The 14,239-nt window shown below is 41.2% G+C and overlaps 1 protein-coding gene across 4 annotated transcripts in view; it reads left to right on the forward strand.

The window, feature by feature from the left end:
• Positions 1-295: 295 nt before the first annotated feature.
• Positions 296-14,239, forward strand: part of usp32 (ubiquitin specific peptidase 32) — a 61,789-nt gene continuing 47,845 nt past the window's right edge. For 2 of the 4 annotated variants that reach the window (XM_039622737.1, XM_039622739.1), the window contains exon 1: positions 296-617. In XM_039622737.1, the coding sequence (XP_039478671.1) occupies positions 560-617 (58 nt within the window). In that variant the 5' untranslated portion in view covers positions 296-559. The remainder of the gene's footprint in view (positions 618-14,239) is intronic. The other 2 variants (XM_039622740.1, XM_039622738.1) reach the window with 2 other exon arrangements.

Consider the following 14,239-nt stretch of genomic DNA (forward strand, 5'->3'; position numbering starts at 1 on the left):
AAGTGGACTACTTCCCATGTTCACTGAAATGTAACAAACACTATATACGCGTTATACATTAGATATTGCAAACTTTAAACTGTATGTGCAAGGAAAAGGGCCACCAGTCTCGTGTGACTGAAAGTACCTTCGGGGGTCGCTGTGGGGAGAGTCAGCTAGCGTTATTTAGCAGCACCACCACACGGTGGGGCTGCTATCGCGGCTTTAAACTGTAGCTGCACTCGTTGCACACTGACAGCTTGGTATGACTTCGCATACTGAGTAAAAGTGCTTTTTTGCATTTTCCCGGATAAGACTGAAAACACTGTATGAAGTCGAAAACCCCACGCCTGTATGTGATTCGGGTTGCGTTCACTCGTATTAGAACTCGTTGATCAACTGACCTGTAGAGTCAGATCATGTGACAGAATGGAGGCGTCGCTGAAAAACATTCACCCGTTCACCACATACACATACCGCCAGGAGCCCATTTCACAATAAACGGATAAGGCGACAAACACCCCTGTCCAACTCAGCTCGTAACGTTTATTTCCTCACACTGCAATGAAATGAGGGGAGCATGGGGGCCAAGGAGTCGAGGATAGGATTCCTGTCATATGACGAGGCCGTTAAGAGAGGTAAGCCAAAAATCGTGGGAAGTAGAAATCTATCGTTGCGCTAGCTTAGCTGTCTGCTTTTGGGCTAGCTATATGGAAAAGAGAACGTCCTGACCACCCGTTAAAGTGTAACACTTTAACTGGGTTCACTTGTTATACGAGGTAGACGCCGGGTATAAAGTAAACACACGGCCTCGGAGGAATTGTTGTGCCCAGTATTCATTTCGGCATTACAATTTGTCGAAAAGCTTCCTTATTTTTTCTGATGTTTAGTTAATCACTAGCTGAGCGTGTATTTTCCGCAGTCGTTTGCCCTCGTAAGACACTACGCTGGGTTGCAGCGGAAAGCCTATGTGGATAATGAAATCTTCAAAAATAATGTAGTTAAACAGTCGATGTATGAAATCTGACCGCGCCGAATTGAATTGTTATTCCTTATAATATTGAGAATATCCTGAAGTATTTTTATGAAGCTCGTGTCTTTATTTAAGTGCAAGGTCAAGTTAAATTGGCAGGTTATTGAACTACGCTTGGTTTGACGTCCTCTCCAGCTAATTGCTGTGGGGGCTAGTGTTGGCTAACGAGGAGGGATGGGCTGCGCGGACAGTATTTGGCGAAACAGTTGTGAAAGAAATTTTGAATCCGTGCTTGAATATATTTTTCATTTATATATATTTTTGGATGACATCACAGGTTGGGTCTGTATCAAGCTAACTACAGCTGACTAACGTTTATGTCTGTGCTGCTACCACTAGCTTGCTTGTCTAGTAGCTAGACAGTTAGCTGGCTTTCACCTAAGTTGCCAGTGGGGAATGCCTCCAGACTGTTTGTTACAGCCCTCGTCTCTCGGTTTCCAAACCGAGCCATGTGCTGCTTAATCGTTACTGTTGTTGTTAGTGAGCTGGCAGGTTCTGCGGAACCTAGCGCACACCAGCTAGCTGTGCAGTTGGAGCGGAACAACAACCAGTTGTGCTTTAAATAGCTGCCGCTGCAGTCAGTCTCTTAAAAATGATCAGGTGGGCTTTTTAACACTGAGGAAGCCATTGGCTGGTCTCTGGTAAACAAACAAGGGCTGACAGGCCTGTAATCTAATGCAGCGTCATGATGTATTTCAGCTCGTATGAGCTTTACTAGAAGCATTTTGTTGTCAGGTTAGATTTTAAGTACGCACAGGACAAGCAACCGATACAGTGTTAGCATAGCGGCACTTATGTAAGAAATGGGTGAACATTTATCTGCAAACACATAAGAGATCTTATCCCTGATGGCTTTCTTGTTGCACTTTACTCCCTGGGTTGGCAACAGCTGAACTTTGTCAGTCCGGATTCCAGTCAATGAGAGCCTGTTACACATTCATCTATTACTGTGTCATATCTTTACCAGGCTTCTGCAGGGATGTTTGACTGGACACCATTATTATTATTAATGTTAATATGTTGCCTTAGCCGAGTTTAGATTTTCGGATAGCGTGACTTCTGTCTTTGTAATACTGCGGCTTAAATATGCCTCAAACATATTGCCAGTTACACTCTGACGATCATATGTGACCATACACACAGACACACAGGGTGGAATTATCTAGTCGTCCAGTCTTATCAAAGCAGTCACATGGCACCATTTCTAATTGCTACAGCAGGCTTGACTGCAGCAATTCTGAGTTCAGTTTTCACGAGAGCCTATTCTGCCAGGACATTAGCAGAGTAATGGGCTTACAGTCAGAAAGATTCACCTTTGTTTTGTTATTCTCCGATCACTCCTCACCATCATTTATTCATTCAAGCCTGATTGCTGTGGTAGGTTGTTCTTTTCTCGAGGGATAATTGTGCCTGAAACATTGACTCAAAGCAGGTTGCAGATCTGACCAAAAATGTGCGTGTCCCTCCTCATCGTCACTTTTCGGAAATAGAATAAACTCAAATCTTAGAAATGTGGGAAATCTAATATATAAACTTGTAATAAGAGGTTCAGGAGACACACATCTGAGAGTGTTAGGATTTTAGAGGTGAAAGTTATCTCCCCTTTTTCTGTTGACTCACAGTACAAGTGAACATTTACTCGTGTGGGAGAGTGGCTCGTTAATTTGTTTGAGAGAAGGTTCGAGGCTCGAGTCCAAACATTTGGTGAGCTGGCTTGCTGCAGTGACAGCTAACTTTGGGTCAGGCCTAGTGATAGTGTTTATTCCACACTGAACGGCTCCACATGCTTGAATCTGCTGTTATCATTGTGATCATCGTAGTCCGTGAGGAACAGAGCTGACAGAACAGTAACATGACCTGAACGAACATTTAACTGCATTTGTGATATTGTAAAACTATCAAGGATGATGGGTGTGATTCTCTCTTGAGTAATAAGGTTCGTTTTTAAAGTAATGAATGGCACTTTACAGCAGGGAAATGATGCTTCCATTTAGGAGCTGATTGTGCATACTGCAGCAGACCAGGGTCAGAGGTGGGCACTCATCATCGTGTATCACATATATGTGCTTATAGAGACTGTGGATGAGGAACCCATGTACATTTACAGGCTCAGATTTCTGGGATTACATTTGGTTATGTTCTGTTTTCCTTTTATACTCCTGTCTTTTTTACACTCCCCAGCCCACTAAGTCCAGGCTGCTCTGATTGGTCAGCTTGCCCAGAGATGACAAGCAAATGAACTTAAATTCTAAAAAAAACAAAACAAACCTCCCACTCTTTGAGGTTTCAGTCCAGAATGAACAGAGCTCTGTGTAAATTTCGTGCTTTTTCTTCATGTTTGAGATGCTGTTTTGATGGAATCAAAGCAATAGACTGGTTGTATTAAAGTCCCTCTCTGTGAGTATTGGGGATTTCACGGCACCACTATAATGCATTTTTGATTTCATGCATTAAAGCAACCAACAACAGCTTCTTGATAGCATGACCTTCAACCACCACGGGCATCTGCGCCTTCTACAAACATGAAGTCTCTCGTATGATTTAACAGCACTTCTAACATCTGTGTTAGTCATCATTTGGAAACGGGTGCCATCAAGGAATTCCTCCATATCCTAAACCTGAATAGATTACATAGCAGAATGCCATGGTCTTATAGGAAGCAATGAGGTGATTTAATATTATCGATACTGTATTTGTGAAAACCAACACTTCTCTGTAAATCGCCATTTTAGACATTTAACTTCATTCAGTCATTTTCACCCTCTGCTACACCTGCGACTGAATTGCAGTCAGTTTCTTTGCGGTGGGAATAATAAGAAGTGGAGCACTGGTTACACTGAGTAACAGTCCATGTCCACAAGTATAGTGTTCAGACCTGCACACTTCATAGACTCGTAGTTGATATTTGGACCTTCTATGATTATGAAAACGGGATGATCAAGAAAACACAACTATTGTGCCACATTCCTTTTTCACAGAGATGCTCCTGTTTGGCCTTGTTTAACACCGATGTGCTTGTCGGCTCCCTCAAATTCAAGAGAGAGCAGGACCTAATGATATGGACACTTCCGATCATGGTGGTAGAGAAGCTGATCTCTGTTGTCACAGGTAGCTGTTGTTTATGAACTGGCCTTGAGGAAGACCGTTCTTCACCTGAGCAACAATACGTGTTTGAGAGGGTTTTAAAAATGTGTCTGGGAGCACTTAAAGTATGAAAACCTCTGTGTTCCTGGAGCTTAATGTGTATGTCTTTATTTATTATTATTGTGCTATCTACCGTACAATATAAAGCGCCTTGAGGCGACTTTTGTTGTGATTTGGCGCTATATAAATAAAATTGAATTGAATTGAATTTATTGCTGTCCAGAATAATTGTTCATGATTTGGATGTAACTGAGCAGCTCTGATAGTGAAACTGTCAAAGAGTTGTCAGGTGATACAAAAAAAGGAGAAGCTCTAAGTGTGGATTGCCATGTTTACCTGTTGTTGTGGTTCCTAATGTTCTCAGTGAGACCGGTTCTTCTTAGTAATCTTTCCTAGCACTTTTCTGGAACACCTTCACGGGTTATTTGTACCTTTGTGGTTGACCACTATGTAGTTCAGTGATGCAACAACAACAGCGGTCACTGTGACACACAGCCTCACAGTCACTCTACGTCAGCAGGTCTTATCAGCTGGGTTAATGCAGCGCTGCTTTGCATGAGGATGTAAATTTGTATTCTGCTGCCGCAGAAACTTCTAGTATGGTGTTTGCTATGGAAACATGAGTAGATGGCAGATGGCATATTTTTAGCAAAGTTGTAAATGTCAGGTTATTCCAGGATGCAGTTTATTTAATATTGTGGAAATGCAGTGTGATGGAGCTTTCTACAACCACATGGTATATGCTTCACAGCAAGTATTTATTTTTCATTGTTGAGCATAGATAAGAGGTTTATCAGCTGTTAAACAGGCTCCTTGAGTTGGAATGTGTTTAGTTTTTGGTCCTAGACTTCCTGCATGTGATTACTGTAAGTTTACACCACATAAAGGGATCTTAAGCCTTCTAGTGTTAGGAAGGGCACACACAAGGGCATTTTTTTGTTTTTACACCAAAAGTACATATTGAAGGTGTAGAGCTGGGGTGTGACGGTATTATGGCATTTCAAAATCAAGAACAGAATTCACAAGTCACATCTGAAAACTCCTTTGAATCACTGTTTATTCTTATTTTTCATGTTCAGTCAGTGAAACATCAGGCTGCTCCATCGCTCACTGAACAACGATAAGTAATAAAGATTTCACTCGTCGCTTTTTATAAAACAAAGGGGATTTAAACGTAACCAAAGGTGTTCACAAAACTGCTGAGTGTGCAACAGTGCAGCAAACCGAATGATGATGACCAGGTCTGTGAGTGGGACGGACGTTAGATACAGACACAGGATGACACCGAATGCCAACCATTGGAGCAAATATCTGAAAGGTAGCATGTTTGGCTACAGCGCTTCTGTGTATGCATAAGTATGGAAGATCATTTCTTTGCAGTGGGATATTTAACAAATTATGGAGACGGCGGACTTGGACAGTACTGCGAGACACAGACTACTTCCAAAATTATTACAAATGGCCAGAGGTCCCCCAGTACGTCCCATTAGGGCTTAAGGAGAGAAATCCCACCACTTCTATTAATAACAACAGAGTGTCGGTCCAAAGAGACTGTCCTGTCCTTCACCACTGTAAACTTGTTATACTCTCGTCATGGCTGCATTGTAAGTGGATGCATATCTGCTTGCAGAATTTCTTTTCATGTAAAATTTAGAGACCTGAGTTGTTCACACCTGCTGGCCTCATATTGTCATTGCCAATAAGGTTTCATGCCTTTGGACATAATAACCTGAACTGTGAAATGCCTCTGGACATTTCATCGATTGTGGTCCACATTTTATTTCCGTTTTATAGAAATTAATTGGAAGACTAGCTTATCCTACCGTTTTTTTCCAGTTGCACTTCATGTTTCTTGTTTGCTTATTTCAGACTCTTAATTATCCTGTTTCCATCTGACATGAACGGTATAGTTAACCATCCATGAGCCCGTTCAGCTTCTGTAGGTGTTTTTCTTTTCCTTTTTTTTTCTAGGCTGTATTGTTCAGTTTGTTTGCCTTTTTTTTTTTTTTTTTTTTTTTTTATAGAGTAATTGCTCTAAACTCGGTATAATCTGTAGTACAGTGGTCCCTCACTATAACGCGGTTCACCTTTCGCGGCCTCGCTGTTTCGCTGATTTTTTTTGTGCAATTTTGCATGTTTTGTTTTACAGCGCATCGTGTTCTGCGTCCTGATTGGTTGTAGTCCACTGTCAATCAATCTCGTGCCGTGTCTCCTGTACAGTACAGAATGTGGAAATCTTCGATCCTAGCAGTGTGACTCTGTGCTGTACTGTATGTTTGTAACTCTTCTCCCCAACAAACACAATGTCCACGAAACGTTTTGCTCCTGCGGTAGCTCCCAAAAGGTAGAGGAAGATGCTAACCATCGCACAAAACGTTGGACTTCTGGACATGCTAAAGGACGGTAGAAGTTACCGTATTTTCGGATTATAAGGCGCATTAAGCGAAACAAAACAGTCAGATAAGTCAAACTTTACTCAACTCGTTCTTCCTGCTTCCTCTACTTCTGTACCATTGATTCATTAATGTTGAATTCTCTGGCAGCGGCTCTATTCTCATGTTCTGGACCTGAAAACAGGGTTTGAGCTTTGGTTTCAGTCTATAATACTGGACTTCTTTTTCTACGGAGGTTTGAACTTTGAGAGAGTTTAAACAAGAGAGAAAAGTGTGACAATGTTCATGCCTGTCTGAGAAAAGTGTATAAATTATGTAGTGAGGGGTTTTACAGCCTTAAAACATCTATAATAATTGTAAAAAATAAAGTTGGCTACTTCGCGGATTTCACCTATCGCTGGTTATTTTTGGAACGTAACTCCCGCGATAAACGAGGGACCGCTGTAGTCTTATTATGTAAACCCGATTTGTTGTTATTGTTGTTCACCTTTGTTTCCCTTGATGGACCTTTCCACCTACAGCACAAAATAAACCCTGAGAGTAAAAATGATTTTCCTGTTTTATGTGGTTTTTCCTCTTGCCGACCCCACTACACAGCAGCCTCGTGCTGGTTGCGTGACATCATACCCACAGGTGAAATGAGCTCTTCAAGAACAGCGCTACCTGTATATTTGTGCCTCTAGGTGTTTCTGTTAATGCTTTACCCAGACTAAACAGGCCACCGAGCACATGTGAGTTCAGGATTTGCTTGCTGCTTCAGAAGCCATGGTGGGAGGCTTCCAGTCTTGATAGCAACAGCAGCAGCTGACCAGGCTCAGCTTATTTTATGGGACAGAAAACATCAAGTCACAGCAGGAGGTTCAGCTGGCTGCGCCTCTACTGCCGTGATAATTTAGCGATGTGGCCATATAGTGGAAACCTGCTGTGAAAGTGTCTGTGTGTACAGTGTGGGAGAGCCAAAGACAAGCTAAGGATGCAGTGACTTGTGTCCGGGTGTTACAGACGCAGTCTTTAGACAGCCTGAGACTGTGAGTGGCTGAAAAGCGTGTTTGGGGCACTCATAGAAATCACACCCATTGTTTGGTGTGAATCGAATGGTAGCCATTGCATTTAATGCCACTCAGTGTCTAAGAATACCCAGATTGCATCACAGCATTACAATACACGAAGTGTTCTCCATAATGAGGGCTTTCTTTGTTTACTTTCCCATTAGCCCGTCTTATTACAGCAGTTTTCTGCTCTCGGGCAATGCCAATCATCACGTTAGATCAGGAGTTACAGGAGAACAATGTTTTATTTTATTTGACTCAAACTCATCTTCATTTGGTTTACAGATTCTTCGTTCTGTATTTAGCGGTGCTGTTAAGTTATGTCAAAGTGACGCACGTCTAACGTGAAACAAACACAGAAGGTGTCATCAAGGCATCGATGAAATGAGCACAATGTACAGGAAAGAACTGTGATTTATGAGGAATGGTTTTCAGAAACATAAATCATCCAAAGTTTATACCAAGAAAAGCATTAAGGCATTGAACCAATGAAACCGTTATTTTGAAGCTTGATCTAAATAGTTTAATAACATAAAAAGAGTTAATTTCATCAGTCGCAGTGAAAAGATAGTTTCAAAAAGTAGAGAGATGCTCGTTGCAGTTTTGGTGTCTGACTCTGTGATTTATTCATTTAGCTGATTCTCTTATAAGAAAAGTAACTGACAGCATATACGTGCAAAATTCAACTTTCAATTTCATTTACTTATTTATTAAACTATATAGTTCCACGTAACTGCACTAAGTCACAGGATATTCTCTCACTTTAAGCGCTTTAATAAAGTGAACTTGAAGGAGGTGCAAATAATAATAATAATAATAATGATAATAATAATAATAATAATAATTATAATAATAATAAACTACAGCCTGTACATACTTATAGTTATAGAATATTCATAACATACTTCATACCGTGTACATTATAACATACCATAATAGACCCATTTCTGTAATATACTTACATATCTATATTATTGCTAATATATATGTTGTAATATATCTATATCACGGCTAAAGCACTTCTGGATGGATGCAAACTGCATTTCGTTGCCCTGTACCTGTGCATGTGCAATGACAATAAAGTTGAATTCTATTCTATTCTAATTAACTGAAAATGAGCTGCTGTACACCCACCTTTATCTGGTGGCATATCCTGCCTTACCAAACAAAATAACAGATTTTATATAAAAACAAAAAACAAATATTGGGTAATAAAATCATTTTTCAGTATGTTTATAACATCACCAGGACATTAACCCTTTTCCTTCCTTGTAACTGGTCCTCTGGTCTCAGTGAGGCTGCTGGCTCATGGATAGCTTTGGTTCTAGGTGCTTTTCTTTTGTTAGCTATAACATGTCCGTGCTCCGCTGGGTGAGTGGGACTTAAGTGTCCGATCAGGTTTGTTGTTACCAACATTTTCATGGTGGTGTCCCCGTGGCAATGATCTGTTAGCGACTGGCTGTGAGTGTGGGTGAAGGTATTTGATGGACTGCATTTAATTTCCCAGTAAACATCAGTATCAGTAGAATGAGTTATTAAGGCCCTGTTTGTAAATGGCCAGTTTACAGTCACCAGTTAGCCCAACACAAATTACTTTGGACTGTGGGAGGAAGCCAGAGTACGTGGAGGAAGCCCACAGAGGCACAGGAGAACAGGGAACCTCCTCTCTGTGAGGTGACAGTGCTCATTATTTAACCACTATGTGACACTAAAATCAAAGAATTAAGAAATCATAAAAATGTTCTCAGATGTGCCCTGAAGCATTTCCTACTGCTGGACATTTTTCCTCTGTCAGATATTTGTGTTTGTTTTTTAAATAAAAAAAATATATTTCTGATACATTTGGCTGGTTGTGATTGGAGTCACATACAGACTTGATTTAGCATTCATTTTTAGCTTTTTGCAGTCTTTGTTCATATCCATACGGAAGAACGATGCATTCTGCAGTTATTTTACTGGTGAGAATCTCCCCAAACTTCTTTTCAAAGGTCGGGCTTGCTAGCCACGACTATTTTAGACTCGTTTTCCTCAGAGTGGCAGGCTTGTTGTCTACAAAGTAGACAGCTTTTTCCCCTCGTCAGGTGGAAAACACACAAGCATGGGGTGGTTATTGAAGAAAATCTTGTAAAATCTGCTTGGAAGCCTGAAGAATGAGTAAAGACAGGACTATAATTTAGAACTTGTAGCATTAAAAACAATAAGTGAAGCAGATGTTACAGGAGGGAAAGAGCCTGCCCTTCCATATATTATTCCGGTTGAAAGAAGCTGGTCTCTGGTTCGGTGGCTGTGCGCATTAAAAAGCTCATTTGAAGAGATTAAATGTGTAGAAGGTGACCAGTGCAAGCAAATCTAAATTCAGTGCCAGACACAAATCCAGACATTCAATATTAACGAGCTGTTGAAGATCTGCTCCTTAGAACAGGTGTAATATCTTTATCAATGCAGTTACTGTTTTAAACAGAAATTATTTAACTTGATGAATATTTAACATCAGACTTCAAACTCACGAGGACTAAATGGGCTCCTCAGCCAGCTGCTCTCTGCTACCTCAGGTGAAGCTTTGCTAATGTAACCACCACCACATCTGTCACCATGGAGATTATGGAGCTCTCCTGCGACCTCCAGGGTATTTGTTATGCTTGCACTTGCTAATATGTGTGAGAAGAAGGCCGCCACATCTTCACGGTTCATGTCACTTTAAGGTGCCTGGTCATCATCGCCATAATATTAGATGTGCGTACATTATGGCAGTGACTCCCACTACAGGCTAAGAACGTTTCCACAGGTCCAAATCTGAACAATAAGCCAAAACATCTGTAGCTTTCACATCTGTCTGCACCTTAATCTGCATTCTTTCATGGAGACGTGGGAGGTGACTAATCGCTTTTCTACAGCCTCATTAAATCCTGTCCTGGTAGGTTAATGGTTAACTGGCTGGGCTGTTGATGTTTTGACGTTGGATATATTTATGTTACAGATTGTAATGATTTATGGAAGGTAATTAGAAATATGTTGCACTTGATTCATAGTCATAATAAAAATAATAAATACAACATTTTTTTATGCATCGGTCATGGACTGATGTCATTCAGTTTTCTCACGTGTCTCTTAATAAACTGCATCAGTGTGGTTCGAAGTTTCATGACCTCAGTTTATGTACAGCTACAGCAGCTGAACAGAGTGTACTGAGTGCTGGTTACCTCTGCTCTCTGGCTGCAATAGGTCAGTTTATTGGTTGGTAATACAGATTATTGATAGGCCACAAAGAGGCCTTGGACCCTGAATTCATGCTTGTATGTGTGAAGAAGTGAGGGAGAGCGACAGAGGGGAAGGAAACATGAAAGTACAACTAGTACTTACCCCAATTTGTTCTACTTTGTTGCTTTTGAACTGACCTTTGAACTGACCCTGAGTTATCGGTTGATCTGCGTCACCAGTGTTTGGTTCACTTTTTCTTTCGAGTCGAGGCAGTGCAAAGCCAGTGAGAAAATGGGAGTGTCTGCTTTTTTCTGTTCATTTTCCAAATCTTTCATGGTTTTCTTTATAAAATTAGTCAAAAAGGTCTGTTGGGATAAGCTCTTTATGTCTAAAGGCTCAGACTCAGAGAGGAGTGTTTGGTGTAGCCCAGAAACTGAACTGAATAAAGAATCATGTAACAAAATGAATTCATGAATCTGATTCTTATCAGCTCTAAAACACTAAAAAACAACTTCAAAGATTTATATGCAGTTTTTGTTGTTGTTTGTTTTGTAGTAAATCAGAGATGTGGAGGACAGCCAGGTTTCTGTGGCTCTGCAGTGGTTGTACGGATCGTTTTCTGCTGCTTGTGTCATGAGTACAGTTAGCTGCTACCTCTCATGACACACAAGGGGGCTTTAGTCTCTCTTCTTGCAGCTTTGTGCTCTGTGTTGATCCCCATGTGTGATTGGCTGCCTGCAGCCTGTGATTCAGCACTTGAGCATTAATCAGTCCTACCTTCAGTTGGGTAGCTGCCAGCTCTCATTGATACATGGGTTCAGGCCCGAGTACAGCCATGCAGCACCCTGCAGTGAGAAGGTGGGTACCCTGCTGTCCTCAGACCCACAGCATATAGCTAGGCCAGCAATTTATACAGATTGCTTAATATAGTGATCTTTATCAATATTGTCAATATATCTTATGGCTATAGAATTTGTGAAATTGTAATTTTCAAAGATAAGCTCACCAGTGATGTTCTGGTCGGCTTTAATACTAATCATGTAGGAGGATGTTTAGTAATCTGCCTGGGTGCTATGGGATGTGCTAATGTCCCTTCAGAATATAACCCATGATATTAGGGTTACATAATTGGGTGGGTGCTTATGGAATTTGCTGCTTGCACATTTGGAAAAGGCACCCCAAGGCTGAAAGGTATGAAAGATCTGCTCCCATCCAGATGATGGATGTCTTTTTCAGGTAGGCCCTTGTGTGTCAGCAGGACGCTGCTCGTATGGCTTCATGGTGCTGATCTGGCGTACCTCAGGTTCAACTTTTCAAACACTTTGCTCTCTCAAAAGTCCAGCAAATGCTTTCCTCAGTTCCCAGTAACACCACAAGTAGAGCTAAAATAGATGGGGTGCAGAATTATACTAACATCTCTTAAAGCGGTACATTTTCTCATTTTAAATATTTTATTGGCAACTGATCATAAAAACAACATAGGCGATCTGCACCTCAGTCACTGCATTATGTGCACAGTGTCTAAACCTTTTTGGCACTGGGGTTGTATTAGCAGTGATGAGAAAAATGAAATTAGTGAGCTGCATGAGCTCAGCATCAGCCTCTCGAGGCAGCAGTACATAAACAGGAGTACTAGCTGCTCCAGTTTCTGCAGTTGCCATCCAGCATCACATAGATTTTGTACTCGGCAGCTGGTAGGTTAATGAGTGGCCAATGCATACTCTGTGGTCCTGCAGGTGCTTATGGGTTTCTGTGTGCACCGTTCATGGAGAGAAACATATTTCCCTGTAGTCCTAACTGCACATCCCTGAACATGGATGACCTATAAATGGCCATAGATCACACAGACATTCAGCTTTTCTGCAAAGTAAAAAAGGCTGTTTGGTGCCTTTAAAAACATTTGTTTCTTTGTGTTTTCATTCAAACATTGTCAGCTCTTCCCACACATGAATATTTAACAGAAGTTAATGTTAACCTTAGAGTGTCAAAACCAACACAAGATATTTGTTGTTTTGGATCAGAGCCATGTCTCCCTGCTTGCTACAGGAGAATCTGCAGAGATCTGTGTGCAAAAGGAGAGTGGGTGTGGGGCCGAGCGAACACTGTATGTAGTGCAATTTTAAGCTATCGACCTTACTAGATATAAACTATATAGTATCATCCTGCATTGCAACTAAAATCTATTGAAACATTTTAACCGCTGAGGTTGTTCAAAGATTCCTTGGCAGTCAGTTCTGCTCTTTAGGTGCAGATCCACCACTGAAATCATTCCTAGAGATGGGAACTTTGGGGGCAGCTAAGAAGGGGTAGCTGTGTTCACTGGAGGAGCCAAGGTCACTGGAAGTTTAAGTGGGAAGAAGCTGCCATTGGGTGGCACGGACGTATACAGAATTGGCCTTCCCATGAGCCCTTTCAGGATTTCTGTTTCAGGATCCCTAGATCCACAAGGTGATTTAATATTTGTGTGACACATCAGTGATATTTCTGAGCTCAAAGACGACATCAGATGTTGCAGCTTGTTTTAGTACATGTGGAAAAATGTTACAAGGTTAACGGCAAGGTTTAAAGGATTGGACAGCTGTTTGTCCTGCTTCTGCTAGATGAAAGAAAAAGTAAGGACACCAGTGATCTGCTGGTGCCTCAGTCTGGGTAAGGTCACATTGATGTTTGGCATCACCCCCACAGTGGGAAGTAAAATCACTGTTTTTGTCACTTTTTCTCACAAATCAATGAACTTTATCGACTGTTGCCACACAGGTGTGCGTGCACACACACACACACACACACACACACACACACACACACACACACACACACGCCCCTTCTATTAAGTTGATGTGTAGCTTTATACTTGGAGATGTGGTTTATCATTGACCCACTGTTGGCCTCCAGGTGAACCTTGAGATCAAGAAGTGAGAGCGTAGCTGTGTGAGTTGCAGATTTTAGTAATATAGAAGAGATGCAAACACTTGCACTACGAAGGAAATTCAATACAGCCGGGCTTTCTTTGCTTTAGCAGAGTTGAAAAAATCTAAAACCCCAGCTGGAGATAACAGGTATCAAAGTGGTGGTTATCAGCTTCCTGTGTTAAGCTGAGCTTTCTGCTATGGGTCCGATGCACATTCTCATCAAAGGGGCTTTTAATGTGTTGCCCGACTCTTCTTCAGCACAGAATAATCCCCATGAGTACAGCCGACTCCAGTGAGTGTTATTAAATGATTATATTGAAATGGTGATAAAATCTAAAAAGAACATAAAAATCTAACATTTAAATGCAACACTGTTGCAAAGAAGACAGGAAATTAATGTTGTAGAAAATTGTTAATCCTGTGATTTAGCGCCCAGAGCGGTAAGATGAGCATTTTAATCAGAGTTAATTGTTTTAACTGTGGGTGTGCTCATGGTGCTGCTGTTCATTTTTAACATGACTGCCTCACATTAGA

The sequence above is a fragment of the Oreochromis aureus genome, linkage group 14 (genome assembly GCF_013358895.1).
Source record: "Oreochromis aureus strain Israel breed Guangdong linkage group 14, ZZ_aureus, whole genome shotgun sequence".
Lineage (NCBI taxonomy): Eukaryota > Metazoa > Chordata > Actinopteri > Cichliformes > Cichlidae > Oreochromis > Oreochromis aureus.